The sequence below is a fragment of the Garra rufa genome, chromosome 19 (assembly GCF_049309525.1).
Source record: "Garra rufa chromosome 19, GarRuf1.0, whole genome shotgun sequence".
Lineage (NCBI taxonomy): Eukaryota > Metazoa > Chordata > Actinopteri > Cypriniformes > Cyprinidae > Garra > Garra rufa.
In genome coordinates this window covers 37,780,621-37,800,689 of record NC_133379.1, presented here as the reverse complement: position 1 = coordinate 37,800,689, position 20,069 = coordinate 37,780,621, and the positions used below count along the sequence as shown (strand labels likewise).

Below are 20,069 nucleotides of genomic sequence, written 5' to 3'. Positions count from 1 at the left end.
CAGAGCTTCACTGTCTGCCATCACTCCACGGTCCAGGCCCTCCACTGTTTCATTGTCTGACACTGCTTCACGGCCCAGATCCTCCAAGTTTCCACTGTCTGCCACAACTCCATGCCCCAGGCCCTCCATTGTTCCACAGTCTGCCACTGCTCCACGGCCCAGGTCCTCCAGTTTCCCACTGTCTGCCACTGCTTCATTGTCTAGGTCCTCCATTACTCCACTGCCCAGGTCCACCACTGTACCCTTGGTCTTGCCCATTGTTTCTTGCTCCATGCCATGATTCTGAATCTGTTCCCCTACATGGACCTGGCCCTCCATCCCGCCCCCTATTTCACCCCTGCTCTACCACCCTCCTGGACTTTTTAGTTTAGGGTTTTGTTTTGGGCGTCGGGAGCCGCCCTTAGAGGGGGGGAAATGTAACGGGTGTTTTTGGTTTTGTTTTGGGGTTTTGTTTCATGTTCATGTTTTCATGTCTTTTATTATGTAATCATTTTCATGCTGTTGTGTCTTGCTTCCCTTCCCTCATGTATTCCTGCCATTGGTCCCTTTGTTCCATGTGTCTTGTCCTGATTGGTTGCTATGGTCTTGTTCCTTGATTCTCATTGGTTGTTTGTGTCATGTGACCTGTATTGTCTAGTATAAATAGCCCTTGTGTTTGAATGGTTCCCTGTCGCGTATTGAAGTATTGAAGTGTAATTCTGCTGTTTGGTGAGTGTTGATCAAGTCTGTTTCAAGTCAAGTTTATGTCAAGTCTGTATCAAGTCAAGTCAAGTCAAGTCTGTTCATGCCAAGTCAAGCCTTTTGTCAAGTTATCAAGTCAAGTCTGTTTCATGCCAAGTCAAGTCAAGTCTAGTCTCGTCATTGTTCGGATTACGTTTGTTGTTTGGATTTCACGTTTGGATTGTTTGTTTGGATTATGGATTATCGTCACTGTAAATAAACTGCACTTGGGTTCATCACATCTCGCCGTCTCAGTGGACATTTGTTACAATATTATATTATATTATATTATTAAAATAAAGCATCTTTAGGTTTAAGAAAAAAATTATTAATTTTTAAAATATTTTTTGTATTTTTTTAGTAGAAATACATTATTTATAATAGAAGTAGATTTCTGAATAATTCTAATAAAACCTGTATCATGTAATCCTGTATTATATTCTAATATTCTAAAAGGTTTTATTTAATTAAAGCTAAATAAAAATGAACTTATTAATTTTATGTGAATATAATAAAAATGATTAGTAATAATAGTAATGAAATAAATATTAAAATATTAATTAATATATTAAATTGTATTATTATTAATTACAATAATAATAATATTAACAACAACAACAACAACATGTAGTAATAATAATAGCATTCATCTGCATTTTTGCATAAGTATAATAATAATAATCATAATAATAGGATTCATAGGTAATGCATTAATTTATATATATATATATATATATATATAAATTATATATTTATATAATTACTTTAAAAATATTTTTATATTAAATATTAAATTGTATTTATATTATTTCCTATTTAGTAGAAATACATTATTCTAATATAATATATATAAATAACTATAATATATATTTTTATTTTAAACAAATTAAAAAAATAATGCATTACTTATTAATATAATAATAAATATAATATAAAAATAATAAAATATTAATATATCAATTATTACATTAAATAATAATAATAACAACATATAATAATAGCATTCGTAGGTATTTTTGCAGTATAATAGTAAAGTATAATATAAATAGTAATAGTAAAGTATAATAATAAAAACATGTAATAATAGTATAGCATTTATATATATTTATATATTTATAGGAAACACATTTATTAGATGGACCTGTAGTAATAATAATAATGATAATAATAATAATAATTACATAATAATAATAATAATAATAATAATAATAAATATACCTATGAGTGCATTCCTGTAACACAATCATTAAAACACAAAGTTTCTCTCTCTATTTGTAAAAGGTTTCAAAAGTTGGAGAAGTGGAGAAAGCCATTTTACGACGTTCTGAAGAATTACGAGAACTCCTCGGTAGTTTTGCCGGCGTTCTACAACACGAGGAACACAGACGTGTCGTTTCGGGTCAAGTACATGCTGGACGACTTCGAGTCGGCCCGCGGCGTCTTCTTCTTCCACCCGCAGTACCTGCTGAACGTGCAGCGCTTCTGGGCCGTGCAGGGCGTCCGTGCTAAACGCCTCAGCAGCGGCCTGATGCTGGTCACCGCGGCCATGGAGCTATGTGAAGAAGTGCATCTCTACGGCTTCTGGGCGTTTCCCATGAACCCCTCTGGCATCTTCATAACACACCATTACTATGACAACGTCAAGCCCCGCCCTGGTTTCCACGCCATGCCGTACGAGATCTTCAACTTCATGCACATGCACGCTCGCGGCATCGTGCACGTGCACACGGGGCCCTGCAGGTGAAACAGCCATGCGTCTCTGCAATACAATTGGTCCGTTTTGTAGAGCTCCTCCCACTCACTGGCGCCACGGAACTCAGACTTACGAACGTGCGTGCGAAAAGCTGCCTTAAAGGCCAGGTGTTTTATTACTACGTGTTTTTACAATATCGTGTCGGGACATTGGCAAAATGGTACGTGTTTCCTGTTTGGTGATTTTCCGTAATGGTGTCGTATTTGTGTGTCAGAGCAGATATCACGATTTAAACTTTGTGAGGAGGCGCCAAACCAGGCGCAAAGCAATAGAACGCAACAGATGCGTTCTGGAAGTAAAAACTCTATAGGAACATTGATTTTTAATGATAACTGATAGAGACAGACCTGTTGTGAGCTCCGAGGTTATTAATCGATGGTAAATGTTTTGGTTAAAGCCAACTAACGCATATAAATACCATAATATGTTTGGAGATATTTCGGAAATATGTGTTTCTCTGAAAAACACATTTTTGAAATGTGCGTTCCATGTCAGAATGTCTGTTTTTGTTTTGATCTGTTTGACTTCACCCGCTGCATGTTTATCCAATAGCATTTCTGGTTGCCAGTTGGTGGAAAACACAGCCATGGAAGCCTGAAAATGAACTGGGTCAAGGATCGCAGATTCTACCTGACCTAAAAAGCCTCGGCACTCATCAAAAACAGAGACAGAGACATTAAAATGTGAATAAATCAACTCATCAACTTACAGTATAAGGCTTGTTGCCTTCCACTGTCAATTGTGCTTGTTCCAGTTCCAGTTACATGTCCTCAATCTGGCTACCTGCATGAACATTTTTTTAAAGAGCAGGTCATATGTTTTTTTTAAAGTGTCCTAATATTGAAAAGCCTACAACTGGTTTAAATGCATCTAAGGTCAGAAAACATTGTAATTTTCTTATTCATAGAGTCATTTGTCCATAAAATTCCATAAGCCTACTCTGCTCTGATTGGTCAGCTGGCCAAGCCTGTTGTGATTGGCACAGAGAGGAGTACTTGAGCAAGTTAGCCAGCTACCATGTGTGTTGCCAAGTCTGCTGTTGTTTTTGATGTCTGTGGGTGGAAGCAACCTCAATAACATCATATTTAGCCCCTGAAATTACAATTTACCAGGGGAACCCTGCAAAAAGCATGTATCTGACACATAGGAACGTGATTGGGCTAGTTTTGAGTAGCAGTTGGGTGGGTTTTGTTGTGAAACCCTGGCAACCCTGAGCACCTTTACATAACACCGTATATAGTGCTCCAGTCCGTTCTTAAAATAATGACTTAAAAACGTTTTGTTTAACACTTATGCAAGCAAAGTTCAGCTAGTTAAAGGAGTAGTTCACTTTCCTGTCTTTCTTTCTTCAGTCACAAGGAAATTATCTCTCCATATAATGGACTTCTATAGTGCCCCTGAGTTTGAACTTCTAAAATGCAGCTTCAAAGGGCTCTAAACGATCACAGCCGAGAAAAGAAGGGTTTTATCTAGCAAAACGATTGTTTTTTTTCAATTTTTTTTAAAAATTTATATACTTTTTGACCTTAAATGCTCGTCTTGTCTAGCTCAGTAAGACGAGCGTTAGAGTTTGAAAAGTATATGAGTTGTAAATGTTTTTAGAAAATAACTGATTGTTTCACTTGATAAGACAAGCCTTCTTCCTCTGCTGGGGTCATTTAGAGCCCTTTGAAGCTGCATTTAAACTGCATTTTGGAAGTTCAAACTCAGGGACACCATAGAAGTCCACTATATGGAGAGAAATCCTGAAATGTTTGTCTCAAAACACACCATTACCTTACGACTGAAGAAAGAAAGACACATATTGGATGACAAGGGGGTGAGTACTTTATTTGTTAATTTTTGTTCTGAAAGTGAACTACTCCTTTAACTGTGAACACATTACAAAAAATATTGTTGGATACGTTAGCCGAGTGCTAACGTGACTAACAGATGAAACAACACAGTTTGTAATCCAAAAAGTTACATTATTAAACAAAATAATTAGAACAACGACAGTCTATATTCATTGACACATTCTTAGGAAATAGTGGGGTCTGAATTATCAGAGCTATTTCAGTAAGACAGTAATATCGTAGTTTACCTGGAAACCAAAGCTTCACTAGGTATACATCACACATTAGCACAAAAAAACTTGACTCAAGTCCCAAATTTGATGACTTGTGACTTGACTTGACATAATCAAAGACTTGCGACTCAACTTTATGGCCTACCTTCTAAAAAAACAGAGTTCTGATCAATATAGGCCGGTTACTAAAGCAAAAGATCACACTGGTATGATTAGCACAGCTTTCAGCACTGAGCCAAAAAACTAGACATTTGGAGCACTGATTTGAAATTGTACACAGAACTTGTTAATTGTACTTACAGGTTGTGGTTCCAAGATCCAAATAAAGAAGTTTAGAAGCCAAACAAGATAAAAAGTGATAAAAAGACAAGCACACAACAATTGTTGTGGTATCATGGAAAAAAATGAATTTTAACCACTGATTCGTCACATCATCGGCTCTGTCCAAATTCAGGGTCTGCATCCTCCTCAGGATCCTTCCTACCTGGTTGAAGGAGGAGGGGTCCTCCGACGACCACAAAACCCGGAAGTAGGTGTCTGTGAATTTGGACAGCCTACCCTTCTTTCAGTTCCCTCCCTTAAGCCCCGGTCACACTAGACTTTGAGCATGCGAAATTCCTTCGGATGCTGCTGCAACGGTCGTGATATGACGTCATGCTCTGCAGCTTCTTTTTTAAAAGTGAAATTCAGCAAATGACACTAATAATACATTTAAATGTAAAAACATACAATCTACTACACTTTACCGCAGTCCTGCAGTTTTAAATGTTTAAATTTAAGGTTCTTTTCATTCAGCTAGAGGTCATGCTGTGACTTATCGATCTCCTGTTGGTCGCACAGAGTCATGTGATGCGAATTCGTTGGTCAAAGTTCAACAAGTTTGAACTTTCAAACGCAGCGAAATGCGAAAATATTTCGCATGGGCTTGCGTTTCCGGTCTAACACATTCGCATGCGTATGAATGGAAGTCAATGGAACGAAAAAGTGCAGTGTGACCGCGCCTTTACCCGTTGCTCATATCCTGTCGCTTATGCAAACGTGACATAAACTTTATAAACTGTTCGGTCTGCTCTTTCATCCCTAAAAGCGTTAAAAACTTCTTCAATCACTAACAAGAAATTAGCTGTGTGTAAGGGGATATTCACACAGGCAGTAAGAAAGAAGCTAGTTTACGAAAGTGATGTTTTTTTTTAACATATAAACGTACAAATGTAAAAAAAAATATGCTTAACGCTAAAACCAAAGGCCTAACCGCTGTAAATAAATATTTTTTCAAACGCCAGTTTTTTAAAAACTTACATCGAAAAGCATATTCCTCTCCCGCTCCGCTACCGCTCGCTTCGTCCACCATTATTTGAAAATTCTGAAAATGCCGAAAGGAATTATGGGATAGGTGGGACGGGAAAGGATCCACCAGACCCATCCTTCCAATTCGGGGAAAAGGAGGACGTATTTGTTGGCCGCATTTGAAGGATCCTACGAATTTGGACAGCCTTCGTCGCGGCGCTGTGAAGTAGCATCCTTCAAATGAGTCCTCCGAAGGACGCAGACCCTGAATTTAGACACAGCCATCATCTTTCGGCAAAGAAAACAAAACAAACTTGCTTTCACTGCATCTTCTCAACATGATGTAAACACAATGACTAACGGAAATGTTTGTGGGCAGGTCCGACTTCGTATTTCGCGGGCAGGCAAAAGATTTGAAAATATGACTCGTTAAGGCAAAAAATATATTTTCCGAAAACCAATATGACCTGCTCTTTAAAAAATGAATGGGAATAATAATTCCAAAACTAACGCCACTAAAAAAGTGGGCACGCACTAATGCACTCTAAAGCAGTGAATGTGAATTTCTATTTCCCACAGTGGAATCTGATTGATCCAAAATCCTCAGTCCTATCGTTTGTATGTTTAACATTAAAATATATATCACTGGCTATGATTGTGTTGCGCATGGTTAAGACAGATAATGCCAGTCCAAACATGGTTTGAGAGAAAGTTTATCCTCTGATGAAAAAAACAGCCTGGTTTTAGCTGATCATAGCTGTTCAGCAGGCTGGTTTTAGAGGGTTTTTTGACACTTTTCCAGCTAAAAACCAGCTAAGACCAGCCAACCAGCCTAGACTGGTTTTAGTTGTTTTTTTCAACAGGGTCATTCATTAAGAGCATAAAAGTAGTCTGAATTTGACATTCCAGTTGAAACGTTTATGTATAATGGTAAATTAATGGTGATTAATGCACAGGTTTCTAAAGTTATGTATGATAATACGGGGGAAGGAAACCTTTGTGTAATCAAATCCAACACAGTTCATGTCTTTCTCTCACACACAATCTGTGATTGAGGTTTTAGTGTCTTTAAAAGCGACTGATCATGTTTATAACACTGAAGTTTATATACTTTGTTTTCAGGTTGCTTGTATATGATATTGTAATTACGATGTGACATTATCACTGTACCAAGAAATCTATCTATCTATCTATCTATCGCCATTTATTTCTTAAGTTGCACAACTGGCATAAAATGAATATTTATTAATTTAATATTCTTATTTTCCATGCACTGTTTTATTTATTTTTTGTCCTGTCTTTGTTTTGTTTACACAAATGTACAGTTGTTTGTCAAACTAATAAAGCACACAGATCTGCTTCTAAGCTTAGTGCTTCTTTAAAGTGAATTCTGTGGTGTTTTATATTATTTTTAGTGTCACAAACACAGAAGCGTTCTCTCTTTCTGTCTTTCTCTCACAGATGTCCAGGGTTGGTGTCAGATGCAGAGCCAATGGTAAATAATTGGTTAATCAGTGTTAATCAGGCATAGTTTGATTTCTCTGGAGTTCTTGGATCCAGACACACAAACTAAATTTGTAGATATCATTTCTGCAACTTAATTGGGAGAACTTTGTATAAGCTTCCATATACTGTGCCTGCGAAATTATTCATACCCCTTCATTTTTAGTCACATTTTATGTTGCTGCCTTATGTTAAACTACTTCAAATTACTTTTTTCCCCACATCAATCTACACTCCCTACTCCATAATGGCAAAGCAAAAAATTGGTTTTTAACATTTGTGCAAATTTATTAAAAATGAAAAACTGAAAAGATCCCGTTGCATAAGTATTCCCTTTTCTGGGACACTCGAAATTTAGCTCAGGAGCATTCATATTGCTTCTAGATGTTACTACACTTCGAGTGGAGTTAAACTGTGGCAATGAGTATGATTTAGAAAGGCACACACCTCTCAGAAAAGGTCTAACAGCTGAAAATGCATATCAGCGCAAAAACCAAGATCCTGAGGTCAAGATAACTGCCTGTAGAGCTCAGTGACAGACTTGTGTTAAAGCAATGATCTAGGGAAGAGTTCAGACAAAAAATCAGCTGCATTGAAGGTTCACAGAAGCATTATCCATAATGGAAGACGATTGGAACAACTAGGACTCTAGAAAACATCTGCCAGCCCCCATCCAAGCTGACAGAGCTTGAGAGGTGAAAAGGTGAGGCAAAATGGCAGATAATTGCCAAGATGTGCAAAGCTTGTCACATCATACCCCAAAACACTTGAGGCTGTAAAGGTGCTTCAACTATGTAACAAGTTAAGGGTATGAATATTTATGCAATGTAATTATTTCAGTGTTTTATTTTTAATAAATTTGTAAAATGAGCAAATCTGGTTTTTGCTTTGTCATTATTATGGTGTGTGGAGTGTAAATTGATGTGGGGAAAAACTAATTTAAAGCAGTTTAACATAATGCTGCAACAAAACAAAATGTGAAAAAAAAAACGAAGGGGTATGAATACTTTTGCAAGGCTCTGTAATTCTGTTGTCATGTCTTTGTTTTATTTAGTACTACTTCGATTTTTTTTTACAGTGGACAATGGATTTATTCTAAATACATAATTTGTTAACCATAACAACATCTCCAAATAGTTTCTTTGTAATGAATCTTAGCAAGCTTAGTTAACCTAAAAATTAAAATTAATTATTTGCCCTCAGAAAATGTGAATCAGAGAACGAATCGTTCATGTGAGTCGGTTCACTTCAATGAATCATTTGATCCGGATTACAAATCGTACTGGACACAAACAAACAGGAGGGTCAGATGTAAGTGTATTAGCTGGTCAGCTGACCCATTTGTTGTCTCCACAACAGACTGTTTAGTGAAGTGTGAATTATTTAACATATGGTGTTTGTTCTGTACGTCCTACTGTGTGTTATGAAAGCACTCTGCCATATCGCCGCCTGCTGGTCATGTTAGTGATAGTCAGATTGCAGTATGTGTCCACAAGATGTCTCTTCATGTGCAAACTAAAATAAACAAATGGCCAGTTATTTTCTTTCATATGAATAGGGATGATGGTTTGTTGTGCTACTGGAAATTTCCTACCTACAAACATAGCAAATCCTGAAACAAACACATGCCATCTTTGCTGAGGTAATTTGTTTGCGTCTGAGGGAGGGAGGCAGAGATAAAAAGGTGTGTATGCCAGAGATATGTGTGTGTAAATGAGCTTGTGTGTGTGATCTTGTGTTTATCAGATGATAGCTGTATCAGGTGTTCGTAATATAGCTAATGGCAGGAGTTAGAATTGGCATGTCGTCTCAAGAGAATTTCTTATGGGTTCAAATTGTTATTCACACGCACGCACGCACACACACACACACGCACACACTTAAGAATAAACAAAGACGCAACAATATACACATCTAGGTTAGCAAAATATACTCGCACAAAAATTTGCATTAGCATTAGTTTTCAGCGGTAAGTCTGTGTGTGTGTCTGTGCATAAAATTTCTGTATGTTTTGCAATGTATGCATAATTTCCCAGCAGAAATGTTTATGAATTTGTGGGTGTCTTTGAGTTCTATTCAATCTGTATTAATCTTTCCAGGTATTGTTGCAAATTTTCTTTGCAAAGAAAAGCAAGTCTGATCTTTGAGAAAATAATCACATAGCAAAAAAATAAATTATATGTATACAGTCAAGCCCGAAATTATTCGTACCCCTGGCAAATTCTGATTTAAAGTTACTTTTGTTCAACCAACAAGACCGGAAATGATAATCCCAAAAGATAATAAGACGATGCACAAGAGGCATCATTGTGGAAAAAAAATATTTCTCATCTTTTATTTACATTTGAAGAAAAAGTGGCATGTCCAAAATTATTCATACCCTTCTCAAAAATCGATAGAAAAGCCTTAATTGGCTATTACATCAATCAAAAATTGCTGACCAGCTTTTTGCATGTCTCCACTGGTATTTTTGCCCATTCATCTTTAGCGATGAGCTCCAACTCTTTCAGGTTGGAGGGTTTCCTTGCATCACCCTGATCTTTAGCTCCTCCACAGATTCTCAGTTGGATTTAAGTCAGGACTCTGGCTGGGCCACTGCAAAACGTTAATGTTTTTGTCTGCTAACCATTTCTTCACCACTTTTGCTGTGTGTTTTGGGTCGTTGTCGTGCTGAAATGTCCACTGGTGCCCAAGTTTCTCTGCTGACTGCCTGATGTTTTTGTTGAGAATTTTGATGTATTGCTCCTTTTTCATGGTGCCGTTTACTGTGATTAGGTTCCCTGGTCCACCGACACCCCCAAAACATTAGGTTCCCACCACAATGTTTGACAGTGGGGATGGTGTTCTTAGGGTTGAAAGCTTATCCTTTTTTACGCCAAATGAAGGCTACATTATTGTGGCCAAACAATTCAATTTTTGTTTCATCTGACCATAAAACAGAAGACCAGAAGTCTTCTTCTTTGTCCAGATGAGCATTTGCAAAGGCCAAGCGGGCTTTTGTGTGCCTTATCTTGAGAAGTAATGTCCTCCTTGGACTGCGTCCGTGGAGCCCAGCGGTGTGCAGTGTCTGTTGGACTGTCTGCCTTGAGATGTTGCCACCAGCAGAGCCCAGATTCATCAGGATGGCCTTGGTGGTGATCCTTGGATTCTTTTTTCCCTCTCTCACTATCCTCCTGTCCAGCACAGGTGTCACTTTTGGCTTCCGACCACGTCCTCTGAGATTTTTCACAGTGCTGAACGTGTTGTATTTTTTAATAATACTCTGCACTGTAGCCACTGGAACTTCAAAACATTTAGATATGGTCTTATAGCACTTTCCGGACTTGTGAGCAGCCACAATGCGCAGCCGCAGGTCCTCAGTGAGCTCCTTTGTCTTAGTCATGACTGTCCACAAACCAACAACAGAGAGCTTCTGTTTTTCACCTGTTGAGTTGATTAAAACAGCTGTTCCCAATGAATCAGGGCAATTAGGATGCATTAGAACAGCTTGGACTATTTGGAATGGTATAGAACTTTTTGTTTCCCATAGACTGTGACAGTTTGCAAAGGGTATGAATAATTTTGTACATGCCACTTTTTGTTCAAATGTCAAGCTGAGAAATATTTTTTTCCACAATGATGTCTCTTGTACATCATCTTATTATCTTTTGGGAGAAGCCTGTGTCATTTCCGGTCAAAAAAAACTTGCTGGTTGAATAAAAGTAACTTCAAGTTAGAATTTGCCAGGGGTATGAATAATTTCGGGCTTGACTGTATATGTACACTATATTGCCAAAAGTATTGGGACACCCTCTTCTACTAAACAGGTTTGACTACTTTAGTAATTTCCATGAGTGTGTGAATATGCTTAATGTTTAAGCATATAATGATATTCTAGGGAACTGTGTGCTTCTAATTTTATAGGAACAGTTTGGACAGGACCCTTTCTATTCTATCTTAACAATGCCTCTGTGTATATAAGGCAAGGTTCAAAAAGAAATGATGGATTCAGTCAGTGTGGAAGAACATGACTGATCTCCAGAAAGCAAAGTCCTAATCCCAGCTGAACACCTCTGGTGTGACTTTAAATGCAGAACTTGAGCCAAAAATTCATCACCAATGATTTGTATAGATGGCTACAGTCATTTTAGACACTTCCAAAATTCCTAATTTCAGAAATTATGTTTCCATCTTTGTTGCCACAGTTTTACAAGTGCCTATTTCTGTTTTAAAGAAGGGGGTGTCCCAATACTTGTCCATATAGTGTATGCACAAGTCATTGGTGTTTGGTGATGAGTTTTTGGCTGAAGGTCTGCATTTAAAGTCACACCAGAAGTGTTCAGCTAGGATTAGGACTTTATGCAGACCTGCCAGGTTCCTCCACGCGGACTAAATCAATCATTTCTTTTTAACCTTGCCTTATTCACAGAGGCATTGTCATGTTAGAATAAAGGTTTTGTTGCTCTAAAATTAGAAGCACATAATACCCTAGAATATCATTAAACATTAAGATTTGTACTCATGGAAATGATTAAAATAGTCCAACCTGTTCTTTAGAAGGGGGTGTCCCAATACTTTTGGCAATATAGTGTATATGGTTGAGGATGTTCAAGGGAGGACTATGACTTGAAAACTACTCAAAAGCCTTAGCAACTATCCAAAACACATTAGCCCTTCCCTGGCAACCACGTACAACCCTTTAACACTGCAAAAGTAAGTTTTAAACAGTCTAGAAAATGTAAACATTTCCGAATGAGCTGTTCTTTGTGTTTATTTTCGCACACAAGTGTTTTAGAGCGACTTCTTCCACTTGCCTTTTCAGCCAGACGGCAATTTGCCTAAATTAGGAGCCTGATCTTCTTTATTGCCTAGGTTGGGTAAAGCATGTTAAATAGTTTGACCACGTTAATCCAGATGCACTAACTTATTCATTTGTGTTAATGAAATCACTGTTAATTATTTACAAGTGTTAGTGAAGCGTCTTTAATTATCTGTTCTGTAAGACTCCCTCTCTGCTGGTGTATCTTCTTTCTCTCTCTCTCTGTCTGTCTGTCTCTTTCTTTCTTTGTTATGGACTATGGACTTCTAGCTTTTTCTAACTGTCCTTTTTCTTTTGATTTGCCTTTGAACTGGAGAGTCAATGTACACAAATGAGCATATATTTCCCTTGACATTGTGTTTATGTATTTTTATAAACATATGGCGTATATAAGTTTGCTTTATATGTGCTTTAGTAAAGCGATCCCCAGACTATGAATAATAAACGCTGTGAGGCCCAGCCCCCTCTCTCTCACTGTCCTCTCCGTTTTCATTTGCTTTCTCTCACAGATCATGTGACCACACCGAGCACAGTAATTATTCATGAGCTCCCCGCCGCACCGCGGGACCTGCGCGAGAGAGCCTCCGGCTCCGAGCTGAGGCCCCGCTCCAGCTGCACGCAGGGGCCCATCGGCCAGCGCGGGTCAGACGGCGACACCTTACACCGCAGACGGCGAGGAAACACTCACCCTCACCCCGCCACACTCCAGATGAATAAAAGATGCCCGCAAAAGAGAAAAAACCAACAGAAACCGAAGAAAGGGATGACGAAGGAGAGGAGAAGGAGCCAGCGGCGAAAGGAAAGAGCAAGAGGGACGCAAAGACAAGACAGAAGAGCTCCGACGAGAAGACAGAAAGCGCTGAGACACCTACAGAGAAGAGGAAAAAGAGTGAATCCGTGAAAGAGAAAAAGAAAAAGAAGAAAGATGTTGAGGTGACAGAGAATGACAATGGGACGGATGAGCAGAACAACAATGAGCCCATCAGCAAAGAGAAACGGACCTCAAACGAGGAACGGGAGGTAAGGAAAGAGAAGAAAAAGAAGAGTAAACCATCCGAAAGCAAAGAAGGACAAGAAGACATGGGGGCCAAGGAGAAAAAGAGCAAAGACGGAAAGAAAAAGAAGAAGTCGGCCGAGGAAGAGGAGGACGAGGACGCCGTGCAGGAGGAGGAAGACGAAGAGGGCGATAAGAAGAAGAAGAAAAAGGATAAAAAGAAAAAGAAGGGTTCCGACAGCGACGACGAAAAGAAAGCGAAGAAAGGGAAGAAGTCAAAGGTCAAGCAGGTGGATTATGCCCAGGTCTACCAGGACGAGCTGATGAACTATCACACGGAGGAATCGGATGATCAAGAAGATGAATTCAACAAAAAGAAAGGTAAACTCTGGAAAAGGATTCCCCTTTTCAGCCTTTTCATTGAAATAAAGAGATAACTAGATCAGCTGAGGCTTTCACCAAAACATTTAGTCAGAATTTAATGCATTTATTTATTTTGAAGGGATAGTTTGCTCATAAAATGAAAATTCTGTCATCATTTTCTCACCCTTCATGTTCCTTCAAACATGGTTTTATGCAAAATGCGGTAATTGTGACTTTTGCGCTTCATGAAGGACTAAAAATAATAAAAACACCTTAAAAGTAGTCAATATTGAAATTTTAGAACTTATAAATGAATAAGAATTTCTTTTTATGGCTTGACTGCCATAGTTAATGTTAATTATCCTCCAAAATATCTCTTTCTGTTGTTCCATATCAGCATTGATGGTTCTTTGAAGAACTTTTAATATCTATAGAACCTTTCGAATGCCCTTAAAGTTCTGAAAAAAGTCGTCTTTTTAGATTATGAAAATGTTCTTCTCACAAAGAAAGAAAAAGGTTCACAGGACGGTTCTTTGGCCATTCCTGCGAAAAAACCCCCTTTGGAAGTTTTTTTTGAAGAGCAATGCAGGTTTTGGAACAACATAAGAGTGCACTCTTAAAAATAAAGGTGCTTCACAATGTCATAGAAGAACCCTTTTTGTCTAATGGTTTCACAAATAACCTGTAACTTCTGAAGAACCTTTCTGTTTCACAAAAGGTTATTTGTGGTGAAAGAAGGTTCTTCAGATTCTAAAAAGGTAAGAAAGAGATGGTTCTTTGACTGAACGGTTCTTTGTGGAACCAAAAATGGTTCTTCTATGGCATCGCTGTGAAGAAGCACCTTTATTTTTGTGAACAAGTTTCAGAATTGTTATTTGTTGATGAACTGTTCTTTTAAATTAACAGATCGCATTCGGAGACTTGGTTAAGTGTAGAGCCACAGCACTCGACCTACTGTCAAACTGTCTGTCTTGTGGGAATAGAACTGTCTTTCTCTCTCTCTCACACTGCGTCTATCTGTCTCTTTCTCTGCTTTCACTCTCAGTCAGGCACCCCCTCCTCTCGGTTTCTCACAGGTTGGATTTCTTTTAACCCTGGAACATCTCTTAATTGATTACTTGAACGTTGGAGGTTGAGCACCGAAAGCAGAAACAGACGAGGTTGCTGTACACTCTCAAAATAAAGGTTCTTTATGGGTTCCATAAAGATTAGATGTTTAAAATGTTCTTCACATTCAAAAAAAAATGGTGAACTGAAAGGTTTTTCAAAAGGTTTGAGGAACCAAAAATGGTTCTTCTAGGCATCGCTGTGAATCCAACCTTTTGAAACTTTTTTGAAGGTTAAAAATGTTCTTGTTGTTCTGCCTACAATAATTCTAATCAGAATTTTATGTATCAGAGTGTTAGTATCTGATTTGCAGTAGAATTCTGGTCATTCCGTTAACGTCCAGTCAGAGAACCTTCCGGATTTCGTATTGGCAGGAGGCTCTAGAGGTCTCTGATTGGCACAGCAGAGGCGTGTCTGGATTGACTGATTATTACGGTGTCCTGGCAGCAGGGTAGCATGAGAGAACGGCGGTAGGCAACGGGCCAATAGTGGATTTGAATCAGACGGGCACCTCTCTATGGCCTGAAACATTATACTCTAATCGGCCTTTTCATGGAACCATCAAAACCTCATTCAGCACAATGGACGTCATGCTGTCAGGGTCAGTCGGCCGTAGCACGTCGGGGTTGAGGTTATCGCTTAGCACTGATCCAGGGGTACCTTACCCTGGCCGAATCAAAAGATGATAAAAAAAAAAAAAAAAAAAAACTACAAAACTGGTTTATGATCATTATGATCCAATTGCAATATGTATACATGTACAGTTGAAGTCAAAAGTTTACAAACACCTTGCAGAATCTGCAAAATGTTCATTATCTTACCAAAACAAGAGGGATCCTCAAAATGCATGTTGTTTTTTATTTAGTACTTACCTGAATAAGATATTTCATTTAAAAGACATGTACATATAGTCCACAAGATAAATCAATAGTTTGGTTCTTAATACTGGGTTGTTACCTGAATTTTCTTTTTGTTTAGTGATAGCTGTTCATGAATCCCTTGTTTGTTCTGAACAGTTAAACTGTCCGCTGTTCTTCAGAAAAATCCTTCAGGTCCCACAAATTCTTTGGTTTTTCAGCATTATTTGTATTTTTGAACCCTTTCCAGCAATGACTGTATGATTTTGAGATCAATTCTTTCACACCGAGGACAACTGAGGGACTCATATGCAACTATTACAGAAGGTTCAAACACTTACTAATGCTTCAGAAGGAAAAACGATGCATTAAAAGCAAGGGGTGTAAACTTTTGAAAAGAATGAGGATGTGTATATTTGTCTTATTTTGCCTAAATATGTGACCCTGGACCACAAAACCAGTCATAAGGTTAAATTTTACAAAACTGAGATGTAAACATCATATGGAAGCTCAATAAATAAGCTTTCTATTGATGTATGGTTTGTTAGGATTGAACAATATTTGGCCGACATACATCTATTTGAAAATCTGGAATCTGAGGGTGCAAAAAAAATCAAAATATTGAGAAAATCACCTTAAAAGTTTTCCAAATTAAGTTCTTAACAATGCATATTACTAATCAAAAATGACATTTTGATATATGTACAGTAGGAATTTTACAAAAAATCTTCATGGAATGATTTTTGGAATAAAAGAAAAATCAACAATTTTAACCCATACAATGTATTTTTGGCTATTGCTACAAATAAACCCCAGCGACTTAAGACTGGTTTTGTGGTCCAGGGTCACATATCATATTTTGTTGCCTTTCAGAAGCTACAGAAGATAGTTACATGTTTCCCGTAAGACAAAATAAGTTAAATTTACCCTGATCTTCAAATTCCAAAAGTTTTTGCCCCCTGGCTCTTAAAGCACTGTTCTTTCTTGAGCAACAGTGAGCGTTTGAACCTTCTTTAATAGTTGCATATGAGTCCCTCAGTTGTCCTCAGTGTGAATAGATGGATCTTAAAATCATACAGTCATTGTTGGAAAAGGTTAAAAGAATTTGTGGGACTTGAAGGATTTTTCTGAACAACAGCTGTGGATCATTCAGGTAACACCTCAGTATTAAGAGTCATTTTTATAAATTCAACTATTAGATTAACAAGAATTGGTTTGAACAAACTTACCCATATTGATTAGTTACTTTCAAATGGTGTCCAGTCTCTGATTCCCATTTCAGGGGGCCAGTATTCATTGAGTTTAAAAGAAGCTTAACATGTTCCCAATGAACCCTATTTGAACGTTACTTTTAGACACACTGCTCCTCAGGTTCAGACATGCATTTGGTTGTCCAAGGGTCTCGCAGCGGTTCAGAGAAAGGTAGAGGTCACACATTGAGCACCAGGGCCATGTCGAACTCTCACTCTGTTAACGTGGCTAAGTTACAGAGATATTGCTTACAGCAATTCATCTTATACAAACGTGGGTGAGCTTACAATAGCAGGTTGTTGGGTTACACAGGATATACCTGAGCACAACGCATTTGAGACTACAGCCCTTCTAATGTTATGCAAATGAAAACAAGATGCTTTCTTTTGTGGAGGGTCAGGTATAATTGGCTTACAGAATGTTCTCCTTTCTTCTCAGTGTACGAGGTGGTGACCGTCACAGGTGATGTTAAAGGCGCTGGGACCGATGCTAATGTGTTCGTCACCTTGTTTGGAGAGTTTGGAGTCACTCCCAAAGTTCACCTGGCGAGCAAGTAAGTTATGCTTCAATACTGCGTTTCCAGTGCATATAAAAAATAACTGACCCTCAGACCTTCCAAAATGTACTGTAGATGAGCTTGTTCTTTATCAGAACAGATTTGGAAAAAAAATAGCATTACGTCAGTTGCTCACCAGTGGATCCACTGTGGATTATTGAAGATTTGAGTATGTTTGACAGGATTATTTCCGTCTTTTTACATTAAAATATAATGTTTAATTCAGTGTGTTACTTGCCACTGATTTCTACTGTCAGTGAAAATTGTTCAGTGTAGTGCAGAATAACATGCATATCAACCATGTTAATTATTTAATTCTGTATTCTTCTCTAATCTACAGCACAGAAAAGAGGTATAACTTTAACATGGCCACCTCATCTGCTCGTGTGTGGCCGTGCATTGCTTTTTGAGCACAATGCTGTACAAGAGAACATCCTGTGCGCTTTGACCATGACATTCACACCATCACATCTTTGGGAAACAGATATTGTTTTCTTAGTATAGGGCTAGTAGGATTATTCATGAACTGAATTATTCATGACATGAATTTTAATCACGCTTGGCTCATCCATTACACACAATGCCATGGTGAAGCGCAGGATTTGCTCTCCTCTATACAGCATCACCATGGACATTCATCTGAAGGTGAAGAGATTCATGTGACTTTCTCATTGGGCCAATGAGAGGGTACAGTCATATGACATCACTTCGTTTGGGGTCTTTCGGGAAGTTAACACATCCGATCAACCCAAACAGGTAGGCTACTCATAGAAATCTCCACACATACATGATGCCCCATGTATGCGTGTTGATTTTTTATGAGTACAAAGAGAGACCCTCGAAATTCTCCCTACAGTGATCAATCATCCTGATCAGTGCTGATTGAAGATCAGCAAATGATTCAGGAATTAAGTACTAATGGGAGAGTTTTTACTTGCTCAGGTGAATGTCCAAATGGTTAATGTTGCATAATGACTCATAAAACATTGCAAATGCAGTAAAAAGGCCAGAAATGGAAATCAGATGTAGCTTCAAAAAAGATTTAGAAGAAAATTGCACAGTGATGATGAAAAAAGCATAAAATCATTTGGAAGTTTAGTTTGTACAGTTATGGTCATACGCTTGCAAAATGTGTAAAATGAGGTATCATACAAAATGCATGTTATTTTTATGTAGTACTGACCTGAATAAGATATTTCACATAGAAGATGTTTACATATAGTCCACATGAGAAATTAATAGTTGGATTTATAAAAATTAACCAACTCAAAGGTTTACATACATAAAAGTTTTTTTGGTTTAGTGATTTAGTGATGTCTTGTTTATTCTGAACAGTTAAACTGCCAAAATATTTGGTTTTCCAGCATTTTTGTGTATTTGAACCCTTTCCAACAATGACTGTATGATTTTGAGATGCATCTTTTCACACTGAGGGCAACTGAGGGACTCATGCAACTATTACTGAAGATTCAAACACTCACTGATGCTTCAGAAGGAAAAACCATGCATTAAAAGCCAGGGGGTGAAAACTTTTGAAGATCCAGAGTAAATTTAACTTATGTTGTAGCTTCTGTAGAGCAGTACTAAATGTAAAAGAAATATGATATTTAGGCAAAATAAGAAAAATCTACACATCTTTATTCTGTTTAAAAGTTTACACCCCTGGCTCTTAATGCATCGTGTTTTCTTCTGAAGCATCAGTGAGTGTTTGAATCTTCTGTAATAGTTGCATATGAGTCCCTCAGTTGTCCTCAGTGTGAAAGGATGGATCTCAAAATCATACAGTCATTAATGGAAAGGGTTCAAATACACAAAAATGCTGAAAAACCAAATAATTTGTGGGACCTGAAAGATTCTTCTGACGAACAGCGGGCAGTCTAACTGTTCAGGACAAACAAGGGACTCATGAACAACTTCTGAGATTTATCTTTTCACACTGAGGACAACTGAGGGACTCATATGCAAATATTACAGTAGGTATGAACACTCACTTATGCTCCAATAGGAAAAACAATGCATTAAGAGCCTGGGGGTGTAAACATTTGAACAAGTTTTCACCCCCTACTCTTAATGCATTGTGTTTCCTTCTGCATCATTGAAAGGGTTCATATACACAAAAATGCTGAACAACCACGAATTTGTGGGACCTGAAGAATTTTTTCTGAAGTACAGCGGGCATTTTAACTGTTCAGGACAAACAAGGGACTCATGAACAGCTATCACTAAACAAAAAAACACAGTTGTTGATCATTCAGGTAACAACACAGTATTAAGAATCAAGCGTATGTAAACTTTTGAACAGGGTCATTTTTATAGATTCAACTATTATTTTCTATTTCGGACTATATGTAAACATCTTTTATGTGAAACACCTTATTTAGGTCAGTACTAAAATAAAAACAACATGCATTTTATATGTTCCTTCTTATTTTGCTAAAATAATTGACATTTTACAGATTCTGCAAAGTGTACGTAAACCTTTGACCTCAACTGTATGTCTCCAAAGATATGATTTTACAACCAGTTTTAGAAATATTGCATAATTGGGTAGTTGGGTGCATCTCATGAAACTTTTAAAATTCCATTTTTAAGCTTAAGATGTTTTGCATTGTGGCATAATTTTCATGGGATTCATCCTGTCAGCTAAAGACTTATTTATTAGGTAGATTTGTTCAGTAACTCCTCCTTAGAGTTTCAGTAGAATAGAGTAGAAATGTTTTTGGACTTGAATTCTGTCCCACAGTCAGAATGCAACATTTTGGAATCCAGATGATATTTAACAGAATCTCAGAATCTGTCTAAATGTCATCAT

The 20,069-nt window shown here is 37.7% G+C and overlaps 2 protein-coding genes across 2 annotated transcripts in view; both read left to right on the top strand.

Moving 5' to 3' along the window:
* Window positions 1-7,193, top strand: part of st8sia5 (ST8 alpha-N-acetyl-neuraminide alpha-2,8-sialyltransferase 5) — a 22,003-nt gene extending 14,810 nt beyond the window's left edge. Inside the window, exons 7-8 of the mRNA XM_073824053.1 lie at window positions 205-238; window positions 2,002-7,193. Coding sequence (XP_073680154.1) covers window positions 205-238; window positions 2,002-2,464 — 497 coding nt within the window. The 3' untranslated portion in view covers window positions 2,465-7,193. The remainder of the gene's footprint in view (window positions 1-204; window positions 239-2,001) is intronic.
* Window positions 7,194-12,849: 5,656 nt separating this feature from the next.
* Window positions 12,850-20,069, top strand: part of loxhd1a (lipoxygenase homology PLAT domains 1a) — a 55,511-nt gene continuing 48,291 nt past the window's right edge. The window contains exons 1-2 of the mRNA XM_073824602.1: window positions 12,850-13,504; window positions 17,140-17,254. Of these exons, the coding sequence (XP_073680703.1) occupies window positions 12,850-13,504; window positions 17,140-17,254 (770 nt within the window). The remainder of the gene's footprint in view (window positions 13,505-17,139; window positions 17,255-20,069) is intronic.